Raw genomic sequence first — 27,327 nt, 5'->3', positions numbered from 1 at the left:
GAGCCTGAATGTGAACACCAGTTCCCTGTGTGAACCTGGGTCCGTTAATTACCTCGATCTCAGTTTCCTCTGCTGTAAAATAGAGATAACAATAATACCACCCTCGGAGATCAAATGAACATAAATAAAGCACCTAGAACAGTACCTGTTGCAAAGTAAATGATATGTAAGTGTTTTATTATCTGCTATCATCATCAATAACTGGGCCAGTCCTCTTGTTTCACACATTTCCTGAGACTTGGAAGAATCAGCTCCCTGCCCAAAGTGACAGTGCTAACGAGCAGCGAAGAACAAGCAGGGACACGTGTCTCCACACAACCATGACATGAGGGCTGCTCCATGAGCCCGCTTAGGTGCTAACACACAGAACCTAGTGTGAAAAGAAACAGCACCAAGGACACTACCTTCTCGGTCCCCAGTTCTTTCACTGCTTTGTCCACAATGCTTAGGACGTCATCCTCCACTTGCTGTAACTGCAAGGCTAACAAGTCTGACAAAGTTGTGGCTTCGTTTATTGAAAAGTTGACCTGATTAGGAAGAAAAAAAGGGCAGAATTTATATTGCACATGTGTGAATGGTTCCTTTAACTTAATGGCCAGAGGAATGAATTCTAGCTAACCATACTCAGGTCAGCTGCTTAGCGCTTCTCTAGTTCTGAAAGGTGCTGACAGTCAAAGACAGTGCCTTATAACTAACTCCCAGTTACTGAGGCGCTGCCCACCAGAAGCTGGGGCCGAGGTGTAGGCCACGTTCACACCACACTTTCCCTTGCTTCATAGCCTTCCCTTGGCAGCTCATTTCTTATCTCCTCTGCCCACAAAACCCATTTTTAAAGAAAAGCACTATGTTCATTTATTACAATTGGGTTGAAATCCCAGGAATCAGGGAGTAGGCTCATTTGTCTTTTCTTCCCGCAGTATGCTATTCACTGAATATAATTCCCTGTTGCTTCCGTGGTTTAACCTAGTTTTAGCACTAATTTAATCTTAATTCCTCAGTAAAAAAAAAAACAACAAAAAAACAACACCTCACTCATAGTTTCACTAATCATGCGTACCATGCGAAAAAATGATTCGCATTTATTTCTTCATCATCTCGTTGACTCCCTCCCCCCTCGAGTATTTGCTAAGAAGCTCTCAGCCCTTCCTACATGTCCAAAGTAATCCATGTCCCTTGCAAATGAAGAGCTGACCCAGCCACATGATGGCAGGAAGGCTATTTCCTTTCCTCCTTCTGCAAAGAATATCAGACCCTGCTTCTGAAAGTTGCAGTCCTCAGTGGCTCTCCCCACCCCGTAACATTCCTCGTCACCATCTGTCTCTCTGCATGGGTCGACTAAACATCTTTATTTGCCCAGGACCGAGGGAGTTCCAAGAACATGGGACTTTCAGTGCTAAAACCTATAAAATTCTAGGCAAACCAAAAGAGTCGGTCACCTTTTCTCTGTATCACCCTTAACCTCACTTCACAGCTGGTGGGGGCCAGAGAGCCAGGCCTATTTTAGAGAAAGAATGAGCAGGGATGCAGAATGGGACCACCCTGATCAGTTGTGCAGCTCATGCAGTGAATGTGAACTGCTCTGGTGCCTCAGGACAGCCTGGACGAAGGTGCCTTTTTCTAAATTGTCTGCCAGAGCAAGTACTGTGTTCTATGTTGCACAAACGAGAGCCTATGGTGGGAAGAAATCTTACTGGAGGAAATGTGAGGAGGGGGAGGGAAGTAGGGCACAGTCTATTACATACAGGAAGACTCGAAGATTTTTTGAAGGAACAATTAATTAACTACAAAATCTAAATATGCAATGCCTAAATGACTCTATGGAAAGTATCATCATAATAGCTTCGGGAACTATTTATTGAGCACTATGTTAGGTCCATAGACATAATCTCAGGTCCGATTTGTTCACCAGTTCTGCATGGGAAGCATTACAGCAATATTGATTTCATAGAAGGGTCAGCTGAAGTATGGAGAACGGGTAAGTTGCCCATGACCTCAGATTTACTAAGTGTTAGAGCTGAAATGACGAAGCCCAGGGCATCCCCACAACACCGAGCTGCCCCTTTCCTCAGTTTCCTCACTCTGCAAACCCTGTCTTGAAATCCTGAGAGCCTTTCTTCACAATGCATGCCTCCGGGTCTAGATTTGCCTGAGGAGAAAACAACCATACCATGCTGCCTTTTATGTATTTTAAACCCCCAAAAAAGTTAACTTCCTTGAAAAATGAAGTGTAAGGTTGGCGTATTTGCTCTTAAATAGATAAAGACAGGAAAATACAACCTCGAGCAGCACAGATACAGGAGGAACCATTTTATACTTTGCAATAAAATCAAAACCATCAAAAGAGATACAATCATTAATGAATTGGGGGATCACAATTTCAGAATTCTCTCTCCCACTAAACTCAATTCTGTGCCCTCTGATTCTCTTTAAAACGAGATTCTTTGCAGCCATGTCATGCTCTATAAAATGCCTTTGCATTTTCTCACTTATTTTTACAAGATCCTCTGATGTGTGAGAGCAGAGAGCATCCCTCTAATTTTATTAATAAAAAACAAAATTCAAAATAGAGACATTACGTGTCTTGTCTGCGGCCACATAGCCAGTAAGAGATAAAGGGGGAAAGGGGATGTCTGAGTCATTTTGAGCTGCTAAAACAGAATACCACAGACTGGGTGGCGTAAACAGACATTTCTTTCTCACTATTCTGGAGGCTGGAAGGCCAAGATCAAGGTGCTAGCATGGTCAGGTTCTTGGTAAAGGCCCCCTTCTTCATTTACGGATGTCTGACATCTTATTGTATCCTCACCATGGCACAGAGTAGAAAGCTCTGGTCTTTCCATCCCTTTATAAAGGCATTAATCCCATTTATAAGGGTTCTACTTCATGGCCTAATTATCTCCCAAAGGCCCCATCTCCAAATAGCAATTCGGGATTGAAACTTCAATGTATGAATTTGAGGGGGACACATTTAGTCCATAGTAGGGGCTAAAACTAGGATATTTCCATGTTCAGTCTGTTGGTCCTATGTCAGGACCTTGATCTCTCCCACTTGACCAGAGAACTTTTCACAAATCCCACTTTCTCCTAGATGAATAATGTAAACCAAGGAATTACACCTCACAATCACGAAAATATTCAATTAATGAGACTTAGGAAACTGACCCCAGTGGCCTTCATCAGCTGGTGCCAATGCCGATCTCTGAGGGCAGGGCTCCGTAACTCAGTGACAGCTCTCAGGAAGGTTGTCATGTCCTTTACTGTGCCTTCCAGGCCTGCGTAAGCATCCCAGACACGGACTTCCTTGTCTAGTGACCAGATTTCCTAAAGAAAAGTTAAAAAGAAAAAAAAAGTCCTCAGATATAATAATACATTTTATAATTTTCCCCCTTAAAAAGAATAAATTCGCTGGGTTAGAAGAGAGAGTTAAAGCATTGATGCTTCAAGGTTAAGGACTACGACCAGAGAAAGAGAAAAAAATCCACTCATTCATACAAGTCCACTATGTACAAGCCACTTGGACGCACTGGTTTCTTAGCCACAGGTTCTAACTGAATGTCCCATCAGGAAATTCATGAGACACTGAATGTAGGGATTTCTAGGACATGTGTGATGACGAGTGTTTCCTCTAGAAATGTAATGAGACAGAAAACTGAGATTGTTGTCTGGATTACCAAGATCTTTCTCTGAAGACCTGACCTGTTCAAATGTAACCTTGAAATCCTGGTTACCTTTGTTGTTTGTTCCTTGGAACTTAAATATTTCATGATATGTCAATTATGGTCCTTGACTTGGTTGTCTTCTTGGCCCATGGAACATCGATAATTATGAATATGAAAACCCATAATAAAACAACAGTCACAGGACAAAGAGAATGACGATGCCACTTGTTTAAAAAATAAAATAAAGGAGCTTCGGCTGGGAGTGGAGGTTAAACTGTCACTCTGAAGTGAGATGATCAAACAGGAGATAAACAGGGAGTGAGCACAATAATGAGATATAGGGACCATGACATTCGAAAGAATGATGTGGCATTTTAGTTAGGGTCTTTGGGACCACGATAATATGGAAGAAAAAGTGAGATGAGTTGGTAAGAGCTGAGCACCAGAATGAGTTGAGGCAAGGTGCTCTGGGGTCAGAAGAAAGGAAAAGGCCCTACCACTTCTTAGCTGCCTTTCCTGATACACATTCCGGCATTACTCAACGAGGTTCTACTCTCTTCAGATGACAGACTAGAGATCAAAGTTACGAAAGCCCTAAATTCAAACAAGCTCTGTAAATACTGAATCTCCTGGGGATACTGGGGTAATCAAAGATACGAATGGGATCATGGTACTCCATATAAATCCGAAAGTTGCATACTCCAATTAGTTGCTCCATATTCTAGAACCAAAAGGTATCTTTTAAGACACAAAATGCTTATGGTTGCTAAGGAGAGAATTCGAAAGATTTCCTAAGCCTAACCTCCCAGTTCTTGTACTCTCAACACTCCCCATGCTAGACGGATTTAGGAAGCATATGATTATAATGGCTATTCATAAATTCATTAGTCCTGATATGCTTTTACCCACTCATTCACAGAAAGGCAGGCTTAATTAAAAGTGCAACTGGCTGAGAGTGAAAAAAAGAGTCTCACATCATCCTGTTTGAAGTAAATAAGGACATGCGGCCCAACACACCAGATACTCGGCTGGGGAAGATGGAAGGAGGAGGTGCTGAGAAAGATAAATTGTTGTATTAGACAGTTATGGAACTTGCCTTGGCAAACCTTCTGAGTTCTACATCCATCTGTTCCACATTAATCTGTCTCCACTGGGTTTTAGTCCAATTATCAATGCTTCTCTGAAAACGCACAAGCAGATAAAAGTGTCAACAACATTTGGTGAAAGCAAGTCTCCACAGCAAAATATATAAACTGATGATACACAGTGGCTCTATCATCCAGTGGAAAGTCAATTATTTAAATATTAACTGCGCTTGTCAAAACTTCCCTATCGCCAAAATAAAAAACATTGTCAGGACATGTCAAACTTAAGACTAAAACATTAATTTCTAGTAGCGATGACAAATTCCATATACACATCATTATTATCATTTAATCCTGAGTACTTTATATGAATTGGATAAGATATGATCACTAAATACACTAGATTTTTATTACTCTACATATAACATAACTTTCATAAAGGTAATCTTTATCCATTATAAACAAAATGCTCAACTTCCTGACTATGTTCTATCTTATTAATTTATTTCTATAGGTAAGTCAGAGAAAAACAAATGCCATATGATTTCACATATATGTGGACTCTAAAGGACAAATTTAATAAACAAACAAAATGAAAACTGACTGAGATATAGAAAACAAACTGGTGATTGCGGTGGGAGGGAGGGGCTGGGGAGCTAGGTGAAAACAGTGAAGGGATTAACAAGTACAAATTGGTAGTTACAAAACAGTCCCAGGGATGTGAAGTACAGCATAGGGAATACTGTAATAACTAGGTATGTATAGTGCCAGGTGGGCACTATACTAATCAGGAGATCGCTTTGTAAATTATATAAATGCCTAACCGCTATGGTGTACATCTGAAACTAATTTAAAATACTGAACACCAACTTTAATTGAAAAATTTAAAAAATATATGTATTTCTATGTGACTCTCAAATTTAAAAAAAAATGTAATTAACAAAATACAAATTAACTTTGTTTTTAGTTAGGTCTGTTTATATATGCACATACGCCTGGGTGTATACGTGAGTTTGTATGATGAGGTTACCATATATATATGTGATATATATTTATGTATGAATTTTTATTTATATCCTACATAATCCTCAAAGTGGATTTGAAGCAGTCAACTCATTATACACAAGTTCATTCAGAACTAAAGACAAAAGCAACTGATATTCAGAGAAGAATCTTCTACTAACAAAGATATACAAACTCCAAATCTGGAAAGAAAATCTAATGTTCACATATTTCAAGAAACAGACCCCAAAGAGGATATAGATGATGAAAACTTCTTATTTCTACAAAATAACTGCTAAAGAAAAAAAAGCATTCTTTCAAAAAGCAGTGTCTTACTCTAACATAAATAATGACATCCCAGAGTCCTTTGAGCAATTTTATTTCTTTGCGACACTGTTTCATTTGTTTGTACTCTGGAAGAGCCACTTCAAATAGACGAGCAGATTCCTGCATCTGCAGCATTTCTTCTTCTAATGCCTCAAGCTCTTGATTTGCCTGTGGAGAAAAACAGACACATCCACATAAGCACCCTGAACAAGCAACGAACTGCCAGAGACAGAGAAACCATGTAGGTCTGTAACTGGTAATGCTAACGTTTAACGACTTTGATTTTAAAAAGATAAAATATTAAATCAGCAGGATAATTATTGATAAAATGTAGAAGGTTTGAGATGAGCGAACTCACAGCTACTCAAAAAATGAAAATAGACTACTAATAAATGATATTGATTCTCTCCTGTACATATTTTAGCAACATTTGCTCTGGCATCAAATTTCTGTGGATACATTTTTCCTCTTGATTTTCACCGTACAGCTGCAGACTTTGCTGGGCAGCAAAAAAATAAGGCTCTAAAAGTTTCTACTTAAGAATAAATCACTTTTATTCCACTTACATGAACTTAATACATGTGGTTCTTAACAATTATGCTTAGATTGTTTATGAAATTTTATAAGGCATTAAACAAAGCTAGCCGTCATCTGAAGTATTTCCCTGTTAACTATTTTCACAGGACATGCATGTTAGGGAAATATTTTTTTTAAAAAAAAATCACAAAAGCAAAAAAAAACAAAAACTAAAGAAGTTAACTACATGAGTTTTTTTGTTTTACTGCTATACTTGATATATTTGAAGTAACGGATATCAAGCAATTCATTATACTGCCAAGTTTTGTGAATGGAAGAAAAAAAATGACTTCTTAAAAAAAAACTTCCAAATTTAAAAAATGTTCTAGAGATCATCAATAATACAAACTGTACTGAAGGAGAATCAGTGAAATAAAACACTGGAGCTAAAACCACAGCACAGTATGAAAAAATTTCACCATATGACTACCTTTTCCAAAGCACACCTACCATCCCATCTATGTAGAAGAGTTTGTTTTACATCAAATATAAGCTGACTCATTATTTTGTTAATGAGCCAGCTCTTGATTTTAGTGTTTATTAACATAGTAGTATATTTAGAGGTACAGGAGAGCTTGTAACGCAGGAAAAGCTGGTTCAGTCTCCGGTTCCGGGTGCTCTTTCTCTGACTCTCGATTTTGTGTTTAAGCTGCTCCTTCTTGACTTACCAAGTCTAGACATTACACTAGGTTAACGACTTCGCAATAAAAAAGGATTTGCTTTTTCACTTTATATTTTCTCCCATCCTCCTCTCAATATCTAACAATTATATTATTTTAGTTCTCTTGGCTTTATTTTTAACCTGAAATATCCATACTTCATCCTGCATTTCAACTTTCAACTCCCTCTTAATTCCCCACTACGTAAAAAAGAATATTAGCACCTTAACACTCATTATACAGGTTATAGATTTCATTTTTCCAAATTATACCTTTATAAACAAAAATTTCAATCTTAGTTTCAGAAATGTTTTATTATGAAAAATTCCATACACATAAAAGGGTATGGGTCTGAGCATACATACCATCCAGCTCCAGAAATATTAGGTTACTAAAAACTTTTAAGGGCCTTCTCAGTTTTAGCCCTCTCCTTCCCACTACGAATTTAACTGCCAAATTTTTATTTAATATAGTCCCAATTTTTATTTTTTCGCTACATATGTACTGCAAAATGCTAAACTGTTAAAATTTGTTTTTGAAACTTATATGAATAGTTTTATACTATATATGACACTGCAATATTTTTTTGTTTTATTAAATTTTTTAAATTATTTTTTATAGTGACATTGGTTAACGAAATCCAGTAAGTTTCAGCTGTACACTTTAACAAAATTTCTTTGAGGTATGCATATATATTCATGAGGATATGTATGAAGTTCATTCATTTCTACTACTGTAGAGTACTAACCTTTATGAATATACTACTATGAATTTATTCTACTTCTAGTGGTCATCTAGACTTTTCTTGTATTTCGCCATTACAATTAGGAATCTTCACTTCCCCTGGTATGTTATATGTAGATTTTTTGTTATCCTTTAATGGGTCAAAAATGTCTTCCAAGAGTTTTTAGTTTGAATGAATGCTGAATGATTGCTAAAGATTTTTTGGAATTTCTTGAGATGATCATGTAATTTTCTCTTCTTCATCTGTTAGTGTGAATTATACTAATCTCCTAATGTTGAATCAAACTTTTCCTGGAATGAACCCAACTTGTTTATAAATTGGTAATTATATTATGTTTTATTTGGTATGTTTGCATCTATATGTACATAAGAATGACTGGACTATCATTTCTCCTTTCTCATACTGTCCTTTTATGAAAGTTAACAGGCTTCACAGAGTATTTTTGAATGTTTTTTCTTCTTCTGGTCTCTAGAATTATATGAATAAGATGTTTCTTGAAAGCTTAGAATTCACTTGTAATGCCATTAGAGCCGTTATTTATTCTGTTGATTTTAATTGCTGGTTAATTTTTATTTTTATTTTCCTCCTAATTTTCAATAGGTAAAAAATTATTATTAAGGTTTATTATTTCTTGAGATAGTTTTGTTAAATTAAATTTTTCTAAAAATGTATCCATTTTGTTTAAAAGTTTTCAAATTTCATGTTAATTGTACTCTATGATCTTTTGAACAACTTCTTTGTCCTTCCTATCATTTCCTGTTTATTCCTAAGACTGTTAATTTTTTTCCTCTTATTCTTTCTACCAAAGATTTGTCAATATAATTAGTCTTTTCTCAGAATCAAATTTGGTTTTGTTGATCTTCTGGAAAGACACACTGGGAAGCTATTTCACTGACGATTTGCAGGTGGTTAATGCATTGTTTTTATCTGAAATATCTTTATGTCACTCTTATTATTGAAATATAACTTCATGTGATTTGGAAAATATCCACTATGTTCTGGCTTCCAGTGTTGCTGATAAGTAATATGCTGTTAGCCCAATCACCTTCTCTAACAGGTGGTCTGTCTTGTCCATCAAGTTGCTTTAAAAATCTTTTCTTTGGTATTCTGTAGTTCTCTGTGATGTGTTTAGATGTTGACTTTGTAATTATCCTGGTTGGGATTCAGTGAATTTCCTGAATCTATTGATTCATTCTTTGACAAGTCCTTGAAAAATCTCAGCTATTATAACTCTATTGCCTAATATTCTGTTTATTTTCTCTTCCAAGAAGTCTAAGTAGACAAGTTAGACATCATTCTAACTTCTTACTCTGCGTCTTAATGTCTTTTATATCTTTATATCACTTATATATTTTCTATCTTCCTATACTATATGCTGCCTCCTAAATGATTTCTTCCAATGTCATTTGCATTTCACTAATTCTCTTTTCAGCTTTAACTAGCTCTCTAGCCCATCTGCTGAGTTTTTAAAATATTTTTCATTTCCGTTAGTTCCTGTCTCTTTTTTTAAATTCAGCTGGTCATGGTTGATAGTCTCAAAACTGAGAACTTGTTTTTTTCAATACTATCTTTTATTTCCTTAATGAATATCTTTTAATATCTGAGGTTTTACATAAGTCTCTACGGTTTTCTCTTTCTACTGGCTCTTATGCATGTTGGTGTGTTAACTGATTTTATGATAAAGTCATATTTGACTGAAAAACTGCTGGACCCCAGATGAGACTAGAATAAGAGTATTTTTTTTTTCCACAGAAGATTTAGGGTTGCTTCTACTAGGTGCTAAGAACTACTTATAACCATTTAAATTCCATGGCCTGGAAATTCTTTAATCATTGGGTAGTATAAAATTGAACCATAACCCTATGATAACAGGTCTATGTTTATAAATTTCCAGCGTATTCATCCCTCCCCCTCATTCCACCTCCCCCCTACTCTGAGCCTTAGCAAGGACTGACAGGTAACCTCAGAGGCTCCCTTTGCAGCCTATAGATTTTTCCAAACCCACCCTTTCACTGAGGGTATAACCTCTTAAGAGCGTCTTCTACTTCCCCTCAAAAGGGTGAATCACTAAGTTCTCCCGCTGGTACTTTCACTTGCCCCTACTGGCAATACAGACTTCAATGTTTGCCTCTGTTTTCCATCCCGGTTTCTCATTCTACTTTCTCTCTGCTCTTGAGAGATTTCTCAGTTGCATCTTGGCCCTTTGGCTAAAATCAAGTGTAGAGATTTCTCTTATTTTCTTGGGAACTAAGCAAGATTTAAAATTGCACATTTGCAAAGATATTTTGGGATCTGTTTTACAAGAGGAATTTTCAAAATGTCTAACCTATCATATTCCCCAAAGTGAACAGCCTTTTTATTTACTTTTAATCATTTTCCTATTACTGATACGAATTCAATGATTCCTAGAAATATATACCTAGTTGTATTAATTCAAGTGTTTTCTGTTTCTTTGGCTATGAAGAAACAATAGCATATAACTTTACCAAGGAACCAGTTATAAAAGGAGAGAATCACCATGCCCCTTATACCTGGGGACGGGGAGTGGTGGTGAGGTCAATGGCTCCTCTTGAAGGCTGCAGTGCCTTGAATACTAGGGTGTACCAAACCGGCCCAGAAAGCAGCACATACATGCCTTTAGTTGAATCCAGTTAGATAATCTTTAGATATGTATGCTGCACACACCACAAGAAAATGCCTTCAAAAAAAAGGTAACCCAGCCCTACTATATTCAAAATATCCCTCAACACATTCTGTACACACAAGGATAAATATCTCTGACTTTCAGACATGTAACTATATGCTTTTATAGTATAGCACACAAATGGTAGGATTCAATAAATAACTATAGTAAATGTTTACATACAGCACATTGGTTAGTCAAGTAAAATGCCTCCCCATCCACAATCTGTTCAGACCACCTGAAACTTAGATACACACTTGAAAAAAAAAAAACCATTAGCATATTCTAACCTACTTTCTTTCAGTGAATATATTAACCACTCTTCTTCAGCCAAGTGAAAGAGAAGACCTTATGGTACAGAATGGTGTTTTCCAAATGTGTTTAAAGCAGTTAAAACTAAATTCAACCCAAAATTTGGAAGGAGAGGTAACAGCTGTGTCAATTGCAAGTTTTACACGAGTCTCACACGTAAAGATTATCTCCAGCATGTAGTAAAATCAGAATGGCAGCCTAGACGAAGAACTCAGAAAGAGTCCCAGGTCCCAAATGTGAAATCTACAAAGCCATTTTCTCATTTTGGCTGTTAGGTTAAGAATTCCTAGAGAAACAAAGGTATTTTCTAATAAAAGTTTACAACATTTTTCAAGCCTCACATGAATTCCCATTTTGAATTATTTGCCAATTATATTCATTCTTACAGTCAACCATAATAAAGCAGTTCATCATAAACTAGGACAGAATGACTCAATAATATCTCTATTTTTGTATTAAGAATAGTTATAGGCTTTCCTTACAATTAAAAGTTACTGGAAAAGTAACACATAGCAAACAATATAATGGTTAAACCTCCTAATTTTTTTCAAATTAGAATTTTAATCCTTATGGTCACTTATTATATAATCTCCAACAAGTTACTTAATTATACATGATTGTTTCTTTATCTGAAAATATGAGAATAGACCTTGCAGGACATTTTGTCCTGTCTAAAATGTCTACTGAGACATTTGGTCCGCGCCAAAAAAAAAACATCCACATTTAGAAAATGTTGCTGGGTTCAAATAGCCCATAATGCTATACTTCTGGTTTACAAGATTTGATTTATACATTAAAAATACTATCCTTTTTTGGCTCGATAATTGTTGTAGTTGTATTGCCAATAATCACCCTTCTTGCCTCAGCCTACCAGGTGATGGCACGTGGGGTTAGGTTGGTGAGTCAGGGTTTGAATCTTGCAGAAGAATGAGATTTATAATAACAGTGCACATTTGGGACAGGACCAAATTTCAAGGACCCTTTGACATGAACCAAATGTCTCCATGGACATATGGACAGGACCGAATATCTGCTAATGATGTTATCATTACAACGTATGGATATTGCAAGAACTGAAAAAAAAATCATGTAAATAATATGTGTTTAGCAAAGTTCTTGACATATATATATAGTAAGTGCTTAAAAAATAATAGTAGTTGTTACTTTCACTAGTATGATTACTTTGTAATGATAGTAGTTTGGGGAGACATGATTTAAAGCAATATAATTTACTTGGGGAAAATTTTATGACTGCATTTGTAATAGTTAATTCTCTACTCCTGTAAGTAATTGCAAAATGAAGGCAAAATAGTAGTATCTCAGTGCCTAAATTCATTTTCTATTGTACCACACATGAGATAATTGAGATTAGCATTACCTTATCAAGCACTGCGTATGGATTTCCTGCATTAAAACCAAAAGGAGCATAGAGCCTGAATCTCTCTCTGAACTCGGCCTGCTTCCCCTGATCAAGCAAAAAAAAAAAAAAACAAAGTGAATCTCAAACAACTTCAATTATCCTTATAAAACTTTTCTTAAAAACAAACAAACAAACAAACAAAAACAAAACTTGGTAGCTAGCTTACATCAAATAAAATACATTTTCTCCTTATAAGAGTGACTTCTGCATTTTGGAGAGGTGAAACTTCATGTCTGACAGTTGCTGCAATCTTTTTGGTTGTTTCCCATCTTTCAGGTAATTCCTACAAAAACATAAGTGCAAATGGGAAATTACTTCAATGCCTAAAACAAACCAACTCCACAGGATTAAATAATTCTAATCTCTTTACACTAACTCACGGCATCTTTTCATTCTCATATTAGAGAAGTTTATTTCAAAAAAGATCAAAGTGACTAAAAGGCTTAGAAGGCTTAGAGCCAGGCTGAAGTCCACACTGACCCGCTAACACCCCTGGATTGGTACCTTCAAAATGTAACCAGAGTTGTCCTATGGTGTAAGATTTATCTCAGGATAAAAGAAAATCTTTGCAAAATAAAAGCAAACTTCCAAATTGTCTTGCTGTTGAGGGAATAAAACTAAAGTGCTCTGGAAATGACTTTGGTGATCCCTGACAACTAGAAATGTTTAGCAAGGTAGCAGGTGAAAAAGGATGCTCTGAGTCCAGCAGGGCAGAGATTAAAATATGAACAAATCTCATCCTCCACTCTCCTCTATCTTCCCAAACTCGGTATGCTGTCTTGATGGAGAGCTGGAGCATTTAGGTTAGGTTCATTTTAAATGACTAGGAGTTTTGAAGTAAGAAGAGAAAAAGGGAAGGGAAGGTTAATTCCTACTTGATGTAGGACAAAAGAAGTAATAAATTGTTCAGGTAGCAACTCAACTGTGCCCTCCCTGACTACAATGCAAACAGGGCAACAGGAAGTCATTTTCTTTGAAGAGTCATTGTGCGTAATTGCTGATGAAAAGCATTCCTTGCGTCCAGACTAACAAAAAACATTGTTTCTCTGGGTCATCTCCTGGGACACTGAAATTGTTTTTTGTCTTATAAAACTATCCATAGGGATGGACTCTACTAGTGTAGCTGAAGAGCAAAAATCAAAGGTTCTAAAGACTATTTTGTAACCTCAATAAATATTTGATGAATGATTCCGTAACTGCCAATTATGAAGAATGCGCTGTGCTAAGTGTAAATTGTATCTGTGCGGTGCAGGAGAGCTGCAAGGATGAAACATAAAACATCCTAAAACCGTTTTATATTCTGTCGGCGTGAATAAGAGGCACACATGATAACTGTTCTACATGCCAGAATGTGTTAACTTCCATCATGAAGTCTGTGTGTCATGGAATTAAAATGCTCGGGAGGGAACGTGGGGTCAGGACGGGAACACCAAACCAGGCCAGGGACCAAGGGACCTGGGCTCGAAACCTTTGTCCCTCATCTTGTTCTTCCACCCTTTATCTCATCAAAACTCCGAATCCTCATCTGTAAAGAGTCTCACTTTGCATTTCCAATCAATCTCATGGAAACTAAATATCACCTGGAGTCCCTTCGGGGTCTAGAAGCCACAGAGAGGTCACAACTGTGGGCTCAGGCTCCTCAACCCTCTTTGACTACAGAACACCTGCTGCTATCTGCTTTATAGTTGGGGATTCCAAATAAGCTTCCACTTGATAAAAATAGATTTTCATTGAAAATCGAAAGATAAGATGATCGCCGACGTCTCTGTGACTGAGGTGCTCCACTTAAAAAGGTAACGTTGAATCTGAGGCCCAAAGGAATGACTGGGTTTCAACAGGCAAAGATTAGGGGAAGATCTCTCGGGGGTCCGATGACATGAGCGCACCAATGCAGGGTGGGGTGAGAGTGTGGGCTCCTATGAAAACTGCACAGTATTCGGAGGCGAGGGGCAGTCCATGAAGGTTTCTCAGCAGGGAAGGGGCTCAGTACAATCTGTAGATTAGAAGTTTAATTTGGTCTATGGCCATGCCACCCTGAATAAGCCCGATCCTGCCTATCTCAGAAGCAAAGCAGGGTCGGGACCTGGTTAGTACTTGGATGGGAGACCACCTAGGAAGACCAGGTGCTGTAGGCATAAAAAATTTAAAAAATAAAGGATCATAAGCTGACAAGGTCTTTGCAATCTGTGAGGTCAACCAAGGGTTGCCTCGCCTAATAAAAGAAGTTTAATCTAGCTTCGGAGTATATTGTACGCAGAGTATGAGCACACAGCCATATTTAAGGGCTTTTAGATAGAACCAAGCATAGGCAAGTATTTGGAAAATCTTATGACTGCTAATGATCATGAAGGAGACACAGTAACTACTGCAAGTTGCTTTAATTAAAATAAAACTGGGACACTGTTATCTTCCACATGCGACTTGTACTGCCTGTCAATCTTATCTTTCGTCCTCCAGTCTGAATTACTGACATAGAAGCATACATAGAAGCTTTTGAAATATTGAAAAGTCTAATATTTTTAATACTGCTATAAGCTTCCATAGTGAGCCAAACTTTCTAGAGGCAATAGCTAAATTTCCCCATGTCACGTACATGTGTTATGATGAGTGTCTCAATATGATAAGGTCCAAGGTCTGACTCAAACAATATCCACATCTTTACAAAACCAGTACTTTGGGTGTTCTCCTCTAACTACTTCAGCTCTAACCTTTGTTATACATCTATCCACATCTTATCTCACTCCATGTCTAACTGGGTTTTCTGTTCTAAGGACGGTTTATACCTATGGGGAATTTAATAATTCATATATAATAATTCTTTATAGTCTTTATAGTTAAGAGAGCACTTGGAAATACACTTTGCATTTAATCCTCACAAAACAAAATGAGATATAAAATGAGGCAACTAATGTGAAAAACAGTTTGGCAGTTCCTCAAAAAGTTAAACTTATAATTACCCATCAATTCCATTCTTAAGTAATTCCAAAAAGAACTGAAAACAGATATGTAAACAAAGACCTGTGTACCAATGTTCACATAGCATCTATTTGCAATAGCTAAAAGATGGAAACAACCTAAATGTCCAACAGATGAAAGGCTTAACAGATATATGTGTATATATGTATCTACACACACACACACACACACACACACACCTATATATACACAATGGAACATTATTCAAACATAAAATGGGATGAAGTAGTGATAGATACTGCATTGTGAATGAAACTCAAAACTACTACATCAAATGAAAAAAGCCAAACACAAAAGGTCACGTATACTAGAATTCCATTTATGTGAAGGCTCTAGATTAAGTAAACTAACTCATAGAGACAGAAAAATGTCGGCAGTAGCCAAGAGTTGGTGGCAGGAGACATGGTGGTGCTTGGAGTGACAACTAACGGGTGTGGAGCTTCTTTCTGGGGTGATGCAAATGTTTTGAAATTAAATAAAGGTGGTGGTTGATATACCACACTGTGAATGTAACAAACGCCACACTTTGAAATGGTTAATTTTGTTATGCGAATTATGAATTTCACCTCAATGGAAAAAATAAAAGAAGAAACAGAAAGTGGGAAATTGGAGATAGTATAAAAAAAAATGGGGTATCTTGAAGGATATTTCACTGCATGCTTTGAGGCAAGCAGATGGAATGGACTCGCACAGTTCTTAAAAACAAATTTAAGCTTGAGTTCCACGCTCTAATCACTAAACCGGAATTCAACAGAAAGTTTTTCAATTAATGTGTCCACTGATAACATCGTGCAGTTAAATGTAAACTCATCCTGGAAACTAGCAGACGGTGTAAACAAACTATCTATAGAATTTCAGTATGGGCATGGAAACAGAGCCTTAACTGTGGGATCTTTAGTCACAGTTTCAGTCATAACTAAAAATACTTTGCTCTTCATATGGCTCACAGCAGCCACCAAGTCTTTCCAGAGCATAGAAACGGGAGGATGACACAGAAATACTATTTAGGAAACACAGTGATTTCTCTATCCAAATTGGGCTTTGTTTATTTTTTATTAACCGGTCCATGGTATATTTCCATAGACACTTCTCAATTGGCAGGCAGCTTTAAATGAAAAAGAGCTGGGACATATTTCATGTGTGAAGGTGACAGTTTAAGTGGACCTCAAAAAAGCAACTCAGAGGTTATCACCTAAATACTTCCTAACAAGAAGGAACAGGGCATAGCGGTTAAGAGTATTGTGGCGTGAAACACCTAGAATCGTGTTGGCTGCTTGTACTACTTGTGTGATCTTGAAAAAGTTATCAAATCCCTTTACGCTTCAGATTCCTGATCCGTAAAATAAAAACATTCATGTCTACATTACAGGCTGTTATAAGGATGTTATAAGAGTGTGCATGTAAAGAACTGGGCTCATTGACATGCTCGATTCCTGGTAATTACTATTATTTTACCACTATACTTACCTCTAGCTGAATGTAGACTTGCTCAGGCATCTTCTGGCCATAGGTTTCCAAGAGTGTGATGGTTTCTCTTAGTGGTTCAAAGAGTTCATCGGTAGCTCTCTGTCGGCTTCTTATAGCCAGAAGGTGTCCCATGATATCAACTAAACCATCATGACTGCCTTCACTTAATTCTCTCTGAAGTCCAGCATCTGTCTCCTTTATAAATTCTTGTAGCTCATTCAGACTATTAAATATACATAGAAACAGACATACACACACAAACACAAATTAAGCTCATTAAAACGCCTAAGACTTCTGATTGACTCTTGTTTTCGTTATTTACCTAAACAAACATACTTAATTGCCATTATAAAACTTGCAGTTTCAATGCTCATGAAATATTCCAATTTTAGACAGCAGTCAGGTGTTAAATTATAATTTCAAACACCAAAGCACAAAGGGCTACCTGTCAATGACAAATCTCAAAAGATGCTCCTGAAACATCCAGCTCCACTTCCTAATAATGTTTAGCAAGCTCACTTTGAAAGGCTTCATGTCCACCTTGAACCAACTATCAAACACTCTGAAGTCATCGAACTTGCTCATCTGAACATACAAAGCCTCATAAATGTCAATCTATAATCAGAAAAAAAAGAGAGAGAGAGAGGGAGAGAGATAACTATAACAACTCAACCAAAAGCCAAAATCTACATTAAAAGCTAAGGGTTTTCCTTGCCTGTTCTCTGAACTGGTCAAGAGTTGGTGGTTGTTCGGGGATTTCTTCATTTACTTGAGCATCCATTTCCTCAGACGATACAGTTTGGCCATACAGGAGAAAATGCTTCATAAACTCAGCTCGGTCATCCACCCAGAGGTAAGCGTACGTGTCCAGGGTGTTTCTGAAGTCCAAGACTTTGGTGATGACGCCCGCCACTCTGTTCATTATCTCTTGCCTGACCTCTGCCAGGCCTAACATGTTATCCATATCATTCTAAATGAGAGGAAAACCAAGCACTTACTAAAACCAACCTTGCTCTATTGATTATGTTCAACATAACATCCAAAGCAATTCTTCCAAGGGATAGTAGTTGGTAAAATAAAAAATCGTGTTGCTTTTTCCAACTTCTTTCCTTGTGCTCTCCATTACCCCAATTTATTTTTGAATCATTAATATAAAAACTCTTACCCATTTACAAAGAAAATACCTGATAATTTGCTATTTCCAGATGTGCTGCTACTCGCTTCATCTGGGCAGACATTCTAAAACTACTGCATAGCATTTCTTCGACCAGATCATAGAAGCCATCCCCAGCTTCTCGTTCTAAAGAAGGTTTAAACAGAATCTCAGGGGGCATTAAGATCATTTGTGCTTGAAAAAATGGTGCAGGTTTCAAGTGCTTCTCCGTATTCATCAGAAAGAAATCCAAGTCATGCATTATTGCTTGAAAAAAGCCTTCTACCACAATGTCATCGATGAATTCTACATAAATCTTCCAGGTATCCAGAGAAGGATCGGCTTTGAAGAGCTTCCTGTTTTCCTAGAAACATACAAATATTAATAGATGAGTATAAACACTAGTGAGTATAAAAAAGAAAGTTTTCTATTTAAATGGTTTGTTAAAGAGATTTTGGTGCACAACACAGGAACGTTCCATCGTTATGATGCAGAACCTTAAACTAGTTGGTAAAGATCTAAGCTAGATTTTATATTAGTTCATTCACAAAATACATTCAAAAGTCAGTCTTACAGGAAAGGTCATTGCTATCTTCAAATATAGATAAGAAATATACTAGTTCCCAATGCATTCTAGATGTATTTGACCAGGGCTCTAATTCTTGCTCTGTCCCTAACTCTATGTGGCCTTGAACTTTGCCTTTCAGCTTGTAAATGAAGAGGTTTCCCAGACTGTTCCTTCAGAGGACACATTCTGGGATATCCAAACATTAGAAAATCAGCAAAGTGCCATGTACTCCAGGCCCTTTTGGAGACTCGCAGTGTACCTGTTATATTAAAGTCTACGTAACCTAGTTTAATCCAATTATTTCCAATACAAAGAATAGATCTTGGAACTACCTGTGAGTAACCTCTAGGACAGTAATGCAGTTTGGGAAACACTGGCCTGGTAAAACCTAAGCTCTCTTTGTGCTTCGACCGTATGAAGTTCCTCTACCTCTTAAGCATCTCTTAAGAGGATGGGTGAAAATATGGACAGATCAATAGGGTGCAAGAGGGCCAAACGCAGATGTGGTTAAGGACTGGTAGGGGTTGGGCATACAATGTGACATGCCTAGGGACACATATTTGGAAAGGTCAGGTGGGCGGCAAGGCTGATTCCAGAGACACCTTCTGGCTGGCAAAGGTTGCAGAGTCTATACGAGCCAGAGGGCAGACGCCCAAGGCAGAAATGCTAGCGCAGAGAAAAGGAGACACTGGAATAGGAGTTGATGATAAGGTAGACTATGCTCTCTGCTTTCTTTGATTATTTGCTACTGTGGATGTATGACCCAGAATTCACAGGTGTATCGTATATATAAAAATCAGAACTACAGAGGCGAGTCTAGTTCCTGATAAAGTACGGCAGAGATGAGCAAGCTCCAGGGGTTTCTTGCCCTCAGACAAATTCAAGAACTGTCCCTTTCCAAGATGCTCTCTTGCCCACCATCTAGGTGGAACCATTTACATCTGTATAGTATATGTGTCCTGCACCCCTGGAATTGTGCAGTACACATCCTGGGCAGCTGTACGCAGTGGCCTGACTCTTGTAGACACTCGAGAGGAGAAATATAGATCTTAGAGCTAAATTAATAAATAGTAATAATAATAATAATAATAATAATAAAACAACAGAAACATCTTAAAGATCATCTCATTCAGTTTCTTCTTTTTAAAAAATAAGAAAGCAAAGACCTAAAACGCATCCAGTGTCACACCGGTGGGGAGCAAGCTGCTGAGAGAACTAGAACTGGAAACCATCCCTCTTACTCCCCCACGGCAGAGCTCTTTCCAGCACTTCACAGAAACATCCCTGTGCCTGCTTCATTGTTTGTACTTTTGTATACCAAGAGATCCGGTCTGTATCACTGTAGTGGCATTTATTTAAAAAAAAAAAAAAAAGTTCTATTTTCAACAAGTTAGAGCAAGTGGAGAAAGAGGAAGAGGAAGAGGAAGAAGAGCTCTGGGTCGCTAAATGGTCACTCAGGTCCCTTCCAGATCCGGTCTTCCATGGTTCCGTCCTTCCCTCTTCACCTTAATCTCTGACTGCAGGCTATCCACCGAGAGTCCGCCAGCCACAAAGGAAGCCGCACGAAAAGGCAGAACTGGCTCACCCTCTGCCCTGTATCCACAGCTCTCCTCCAAACCACATTCCTCACTGGAAGTCTGAGCGCCAGGCTCAAACCCATTTGCTGATAAGAGGGAGGGAAAACACTTAACAGATACAACTTCTAGAAGCAAATCATCATTTCGGTTCTATTTTGAAGTTGAGTTTCCTCCAGTTGGAAGCTCTCCTCAGTTCTCATACTGACTTCACGGCTTCTAAGTTTTTTGACTTCAGGAAACAAAATGAGTCCATTGAGTAGAAAATTTCAACCGCATTCTCTGAGCATAACGCTGCAAAACCTTGTTTTGTAACCATTTCTAATCAGGTAGTGGCAATAATTTCAATGCATTTTAATCAAGATTCACAAATCTTATTGGTCTGACACCACCGGATTAGTGTTTAGGGAGTATGTTTTATTATTATTATCATCAAGAGATTGTAACAGAAGAACCTAATTGTAATCTATCATCTGTCTTCCATGAGACAGATCCTAATGCATAAATAATTGTAAGGGTGTCCTAAAAGTCACAGAATAATCCACAGCATCTCAGCAAAAACTAAAGAATAATTGATGGCTGGAAAAACGAATTTCCAGATATACAGCTCCTTTACATGTCAGAACACCCCTGAGACTCTCCCAAGGCTTACCAGGCCTGAGGCACTGGCTCTGCCCACACCTTGATTTCAGACGTCTTGCCTCTAGACTGTAAAAGGATAAGTTTCTGTTGTTTTAAGACACCCATTGTGGGACATTGCTATAGCAGCGCTAGGATACTAATACAGGCAGCAATCGAAGAAGGCAGGGACAAAACCTTTGTCCTACCAAACTTTATCAGTAGGGAAAATTAAAGTTTTCTTAGAAATTTCAGACAACCTTGAAGTCAACAAAAACTTTACATCATCATAATCACCATCATGAGCTACAGATGCTCCAGACAGCACCTTGAGCGTACCATGCCTTCCGTTTCAGTGAGTGCGCCGGTCACCCTGCAAACGCTTCCCTCCCCTGGCGCACAGGACACGGCCCTCTCCTGGTCTTCCTCATCTGGTCAGTTGTTCTTTTTCTGCCTCTTTAGCTTGTTCTTCTACACCCCAATTTCCGAGAAGGGTGTGCCCCAGAGAACGGTCTTTGATTTGCTCCTATCCTCTGGACTCATGTTTGGTGATCGCATTCAGCCTCCTGGTTTAAATGCCACGGGCGCCAACTTCTCTTTAATTTCCATTTCCAGTTTGGAGCCTGCTCCCAAACTCGACTAGTTAAGTCCAATTATTGACGCCGCTCCTTCACTTCTCTGACAGATGCCTCAAGTCGAAATGTCTAAAACTAAAACCTGACCGTCTCCCCTCCATCTCTTTATCTCATAGCCCTTCTCATCTGAATAGACTGGAACTTCATCTTTCCAGATGTGCGGGACAAAACTCTTGGAAAAATCCTCGATGCCTCTTCCATGCTCCATCATCCACTGTTAGGAAATCCTCTTCACTCCACTTACTTCAAAGCATATCCAGAATCCAACCACTTCTAATCATCTCCACGGTCACCACTCTGGTCCAGGCACCACCACCTGTCACCTAGCTTACTGCCACAGTGAGCTACCTGGACCTCCTCTGTCCCTCACCTCCCTATTATCCCATTTCAATACGACAGCCAGAATCGTTTCCAAATGAAAGTTAGATCATATTTACTCCTCTCCTTGAAGTCCTGCAACATGGCTCCCATGTACCATGCCGTAAACACCAGAGGTTGTACAAAGGTCTACGACATCTCCCCTGACCTTCCCGTTCCCTCTTTACGCCCCATGAACACCTGACCTCACCTCATGCTACCGTCCACCTCGATCACTTTGCTTCACACATTTGATTCCCTGCTTTTCACTGGACATACCGGGTGTGTTCCTCCTGAAAACTGTCCCCTCAGTCTAGAACACTCTTCACCCAAAGGCTTACTTGGTTAACTCCATAACCTTTGTGACTCTATAACCCGCTAGGCTAACCCTGTAACTCTGCTCAGATCTTACCATCTTATTTAGGCCTACCTTGATCATCCTATTTAAAAACACACCCCTCAAATTTGGCAATATCCTGCAAATCACATAATTACAAATTATCCTATGACCCAACAATCCCACTTCTCAAAATCGATCCCAAAGATACTCTAATGTAAGTGCAAGATAACTTCCAGTCAGGCTCTTCATTACAACACTATGTGTAAGAACAAAAGATGAACTGCTAAATATATTATGGTCCAGCCGCATGACTGGGTACCAGGCATCTTTAAAAGGGCATGAGAAGAGGTAAATTTACCTATAGGGTAGAAGGAATGAGGATGAAAACTAGACTTCTCTGACTGTACCCTGATTTAGGTTTTGACTTTGTAAACACATGCACATTTTTAATAATAAACAAAATTCAAATTAAAAAAAAAAAATCCACTCCCCAATCCAAGCCCTGCAGAACTCGTGTGCCCTGCTCTTAGTTTATCTTTTCCCTGAGGCACATAACCAATCTCAGCATCTGTGACATACTGTGTCTCTTGCTTATTGCTGCTCCCACTAGAATGTGAGCTCTGTGAAAGCAAAGATCTTTATCTGCTCTGTTCACTGACGTTATCTCGCAAATCTAGAAGGATCCTGGGCCCCTAGGAGGCTCACAATATTTCTTCATAAGTAAATGATGGTGAGCTGAGATACATAATTGGTTATATTCAATATCCAGCATGAAAACCATAATCCACTGTTTTATTCTCCTACTGAGAATTAGCCTAGAGACAAGTATCTTTGCTTTACACATGAGAAAATTCAGGGCCAGTTTCTGGGAGACATGATACTAATAACCCTCGTTTCCAGCCTCTCCCCAGGGCACTTGGCCCACCTGTGTGCTTTCTGAGGTCGCAGTGTGTACGTGGTCTACCTGCCTGAAGGAGGCAGTCCATGCCCCGAGGCCTGCATCTGTCTATGGAGAAGATTCTAATTGACAAGGATGCTCAGAATACATAATATGCTATTTTTATTCCCACCTTTTTTCCTTAAGATTAGAAATCACCTTCTTATTGTCCCCATCACCAGAACCACCCAACTACAAGCACCACATTCTCATTCTCTGTCTTCCCTCCCTCCCGCTACAGTAGATGAACTCACCGGGCACCTACCTAAAGCCAACTTGTATGTATTAAACCCCGTTCCCTCAAGAACTTTCCTGCCAGGATATTTTCTTCTCTACTAGATCATTTCAGTCCACAAGCAGACATCCTGAAACATCAACAAATATTAAAAACAAAACCCGCCCTATGCCTGACGTACACGTCCGGGTACTGCCCAGTTTTCATGCCTCACCACAGGAGAACTCAGGAGTTATTGGCTGGCTCATCCCATTCCTCCCATTCCACTCCTGCCAAGCTTCCAACCTCCACTCTACCAAGTCGGCTCCTGCCAGTCACCAAAGACTTCCATATTGCCAGATCTAACGATCAGCCTCGGTCCTCATTGTCCTAAATTAGGATGGGACAGAGTTAAATTCCCTCTCCTGGTTTCTAGGGCATCATCGCCTCCCTTGATTTTGACTTCCTACTTTACTGGCCTCTTTTTCAGTATCCTGTGCTAGATGCTCCTCCTCTAACCTCAAGATGACCTCAAGGCCAGTCCATGCACATCTTCTCTATGGTTAACCCACATCCTATCTCATCCTGTCCATGGCCTTACACATCATGTATATGCTCCTGACTCTCAGTTCTATGTCACTCACCTGGACTCTTCCTCTGAACTCCAGACCCCCCTCTGTCATGCCAGCCTGCTCAAAATCTCCACTTGGGCGAGCATGTCTTACTCACATGCCCAAAACCAAATCCTGTTTTTTCCCTACAAAATCTGCTCCACCACAGTCCTCCCCGTATCAGTAAAGGGAAACTCCATTCTTCCAGGGGATCAGACCAAAAACCTGAAGTCATCCTTGAATTCCCTCTCCTCTGACTTGTCACAGAAAATAGATCCTGTTGGCCTCACCTTCCAAATGCATCCAGCATATGTCTGCTTATATCACTGCCACTCTGGCCCAAGCCATCATCACTGCTCACCTAGATTATCAGAATAAACTCCTAAGAGTCTCTCTGTCTGTCACCTTTATCCTCTGTGGTTTATACTGAACAGGGAAAGCCTCTGAGCAGACAGTCTCTGGCTGCTATTTCCCCTCAGAGTAAAAGCTAAAGTTCTTATTCTGGCCGTCCTTAGGAGATGACTGTGAGGGTTACAGGAGATGTGAACAAGATAGGTGGATGCACAGGTACTCAACAAATAACAGTGTTTATTAACAGCATCCAAAGGAGGATGTGGCCATGACAAAGAAAAGAATCCCATCTCTCACCTTTCTGCTCCATCAAACATCTCACCTTCTAACCTCTTCCCTCAAGAATGAGAATAGTGAGGGATACAGAAATTACAGGCAAGAAATGCAAATTTCTCCATTTTAAATGCTTAACAAAAAGCTCCTTCGGGCCCTGGAAGAGTCCTACACTCTTAAATATTTCGGCTCTTTTCTAAACCACACGAAGAGATCTGTGCATTTCGGAACCTCAAAAGCAGTTACCTCTACCAAGCTGTGTATCTTGCAGCCGTCTTCATGGATGAGCCTGTATTTCTTGGTAAACAAATCACCCTTGTCCTCCAAAGTCAAGGCGGCCTCCCTTCTGTGCTCTCTCCTGGGCAGGACCGTGCACTCGGCCCACGCCCTCATGGTTTGCTGGATCACTCTGACGTTGTCCTGTGTGCGCTCAACTCTGCGCTCCAACTCCAGGGTGGCTGTTTTCACTCTCTCGATGTATCCCCAGCAGTCACCCTGCCATGTCAGCGATGTGGCAGCTGCTTGCAGTTGCTGGTCCACAACCTTCAGCTCATCTTCAATCAGAGGGTATTCAACCCCCAGCAGAGTCTGCTTCAGTTTATTATATCCTTGCACAAGAAGTTCAAGGTTTCCGATGTACTGAGCAAAGAGAACCCCAAAACGAAAAAGGGCCAAATATGTTAAAGCTACTTTCTCTACCTTAGGGGTATAAAAATATTCTAAAGTCTACATATTCGTAAACAAAATTCAAAATATCTCTATTGCAGGTATGTCCTAATATCTAAAAACACGAACCTTTAAAATAGTGTCTCTTTTTTTGAAGATGGCTAAGGCTGAATCTGGTATGCCCGATTTCTTCAACATTAAGAGGTATTTCACTTCCCTCAATACGGCCACTAGCTATTAAAAGAAAATCGAGAATAATTACATATGTTAAGAATATCATTCTATTTTAACACAAGTTAAAATCAAAACACTTCAAATTTCATCCAACAATTACTGTATTTTTGAATTGTCAGAGGCTTTTGTTTCACACGCTTTTTAAAAAAATCATATATTCCATACGATGTAAAAGTACAAACAATAAAGGTATAATCAGTGACTGTTGGAGAAAGAGTTCAAGCAAAAGGCAGCAACATATGCACACCAAGATCTAAAATGGAAGGCCATAGATGGACCTCGATCTTTTCCCAGTACCATTAGTTGTTATGTTTTTTTCAAAAACACACATTTGTTCCAACATGATTGGTCTACTAGGGAGCAGTCTGAGCATACCACACAATTTGTCTTTGCTTATCTGAAATTTCATCAGCAAGAAATACTAGGTAAATGCTAAAAACTGTACCCGGCTTAACCAAACAGCTTAGCAATATGCGAAATGCTCATGTGCACATACCTTTAACATACACTGGGCACCTCAATCACATGCGTGTGATGAGCCACACTCATCCACTACCGCTGGTACAACTTTCTGTCAGGTTTCAGACAACCCTCCTTCCGTCGCTTTGCAATACGCGCAAGTTGCGACCCTTCTAACACCCATGTCGTAGGCAAACTTCAGGTCTTTTTCAAGGGAAAGTGTCATATTTATTGTAGTATTTATGTATCATTTAAAATGTGTAAAACTATACTATTGTTTTTTCTAGGTTCTTATTTTTTAATGTATCACTGACAAGGGTTTTGAGTACTATACCCCTGCCCACCATTTTCCCTATAAGTCCTATACTTTTCATTGTGTAATCTTTAATAGCACAGTGATTTTTAGGTATGTATATGTCATGTGGCAGAACTGACTGCACCCTTAAATCACAGGTTCTTTGGAAAAGACCACACGACATGCTTAAGAAGGTAAACCAGTTGACTGTTGACTACCTCAGGATGTTGCTCCCTAGGTTACAAGTACAATGCATTATGGCTTTATAATCTATATTTCATATACTCATAATCCCTTCATGTTGAATCATAGGAATTATCCCTAAAGCATCTCAGGAATTTAGTTTCTACATATTGGTTTCGTGTAATCAGAAGATGGGGAAATCCTCAGTTTTCTGGGTCATATATTTATATATGTGTGCTCAGGTTTATAAAATTAAGTGGTGGTGTTCTTTATAATATTTTAGTGAAACAGACCAGAATACAGTACAGATTATGACTATAAAACTCTGTGAGGCTAACTTTCATTCGTACTGCCATGAAAGAGAGAGCAATCACTAAAAATGAATATATAATCTTCGCTAGATGAAAATTCAGCCAGATATTTAACTAATACTCTTTTTCTGTAACAGTAGCTTACAAATAGATGTTCTAATATACTTGTCCTTTCCTGTAAAGCATATTATGTAGGCGAATAAAAAAAAAAGCTTAGCTTGTAACTTCTACTAAGCTATCAGACTTAGAGATAGGTCATTTAAAATATATATATATATATATATTTATCATCTACATTTACATATACTATACATATATAAGCATATATATAATTGCTATTAAAGTTCCTATATTTTCATTATTACACAACATGTAATGAAATTGTGAGGAAATAAGCATTCAGAAAACAAAATATTTCTCTGTTATATTGTTTATTTATGGGATAACAAAAGATCTATTCAATAAGGGTAATTTCCTAAACATTATTTAAGTTAATATTATTTGTGGCATTTATATGTTGTTCTATGTTTTTTGAAAATTTTTATAAAAATTACCATGTTTTTAATTAACATATTCAAATTTATTGTCCACTCAAAGCATGACCAAAGCTTTTTCATTCCATATTTCCTATGGATTT

At 38.4% G+C, this 27,327-nt stretch overlaps 1 protein-coding gene and 1 pseudogene across 6 annotated transcripts in view; one reads left to right on the top strand and one right to left on the bottom strand.

Annotated features, from left to right (window-relative positions):
• DNAH11 (dynein axonemal heavy chain 11) overlaps positions 1-27,327 on the bottom strand; it is a 264,624-nt gene that overhangs the window by 200,607 nt on the left and 36,690 nt on the right. For all 6 annotated transcript variants that reach the window (XM_016159540.2, XM_016159541.2, XM_016159539.2 and 3 more), the window contains 12 exons: positions 25,338-25,442; positions 24,789-25,181; positions 18,096-18,428; positions 17,627-17,881; positions 17,357-17,526; positions 16,912-17,134; positions 12,635-12,751; positions 12,427-12,513; positions 6,083-6,241; positions 4,756-4,839; positions 3,163-3,321; positions 405-527 (listed from right to left, as the gene is read on the bottom strand). In XM_016159540.2, the coding sequence (XP_016015026.2) occupies positions 405-527; positions 3,163-3,321; positions 4,756-4,839; positions 6,083-6,241; positions 12,427-12,513; positions 12,635-12,751; positions 16,912-17,134; positions 17,357-17,526; positions 17,627-17,881; positions 18,096-18,428; positions 24,789-25,181; positions 25,338-25,442 (2,208 nt within the window). The remainder of the gene's footprint in view (positions 1-404; positions 528-3,162; positions 3,322-4,755; positions 4,840-6,082; positions 6,242-12,426; positions 12,514-12,634; positions 12,752-16,911; positions 17,135-17,356; positions 17,527-17,626; positions 17,882-18,095; positions 18,429-24,788; positions 25,182-25,337; positions 25,443-27,327) is intronic.
• LOC118611205 lies at positions 14,485-14,603 on the top strand (annotated as a pseudogene).

Source organism: Rousettus aegyptiacus, unplaced genomic scaffold (assembly GCF_014176215.1).
Source record: "Rousettus aegyptiacus isolate mRouAeg1 unplaced genomic scaffold, mRouAeg1.p scaffold_m13_p_13, whole genome shotgun sequence".
Lineage (NCBI taxonomy): Eukaryota > Metazoa > Chordata > Mammalia > Chiroptera > Pteropodidae > Rousettus > Rousettus aegyptiacus.
Note: the sequence above shows the minus strand (reverse complement) of the source record. Positions and strands in the feature narration are given on the sequence as shown.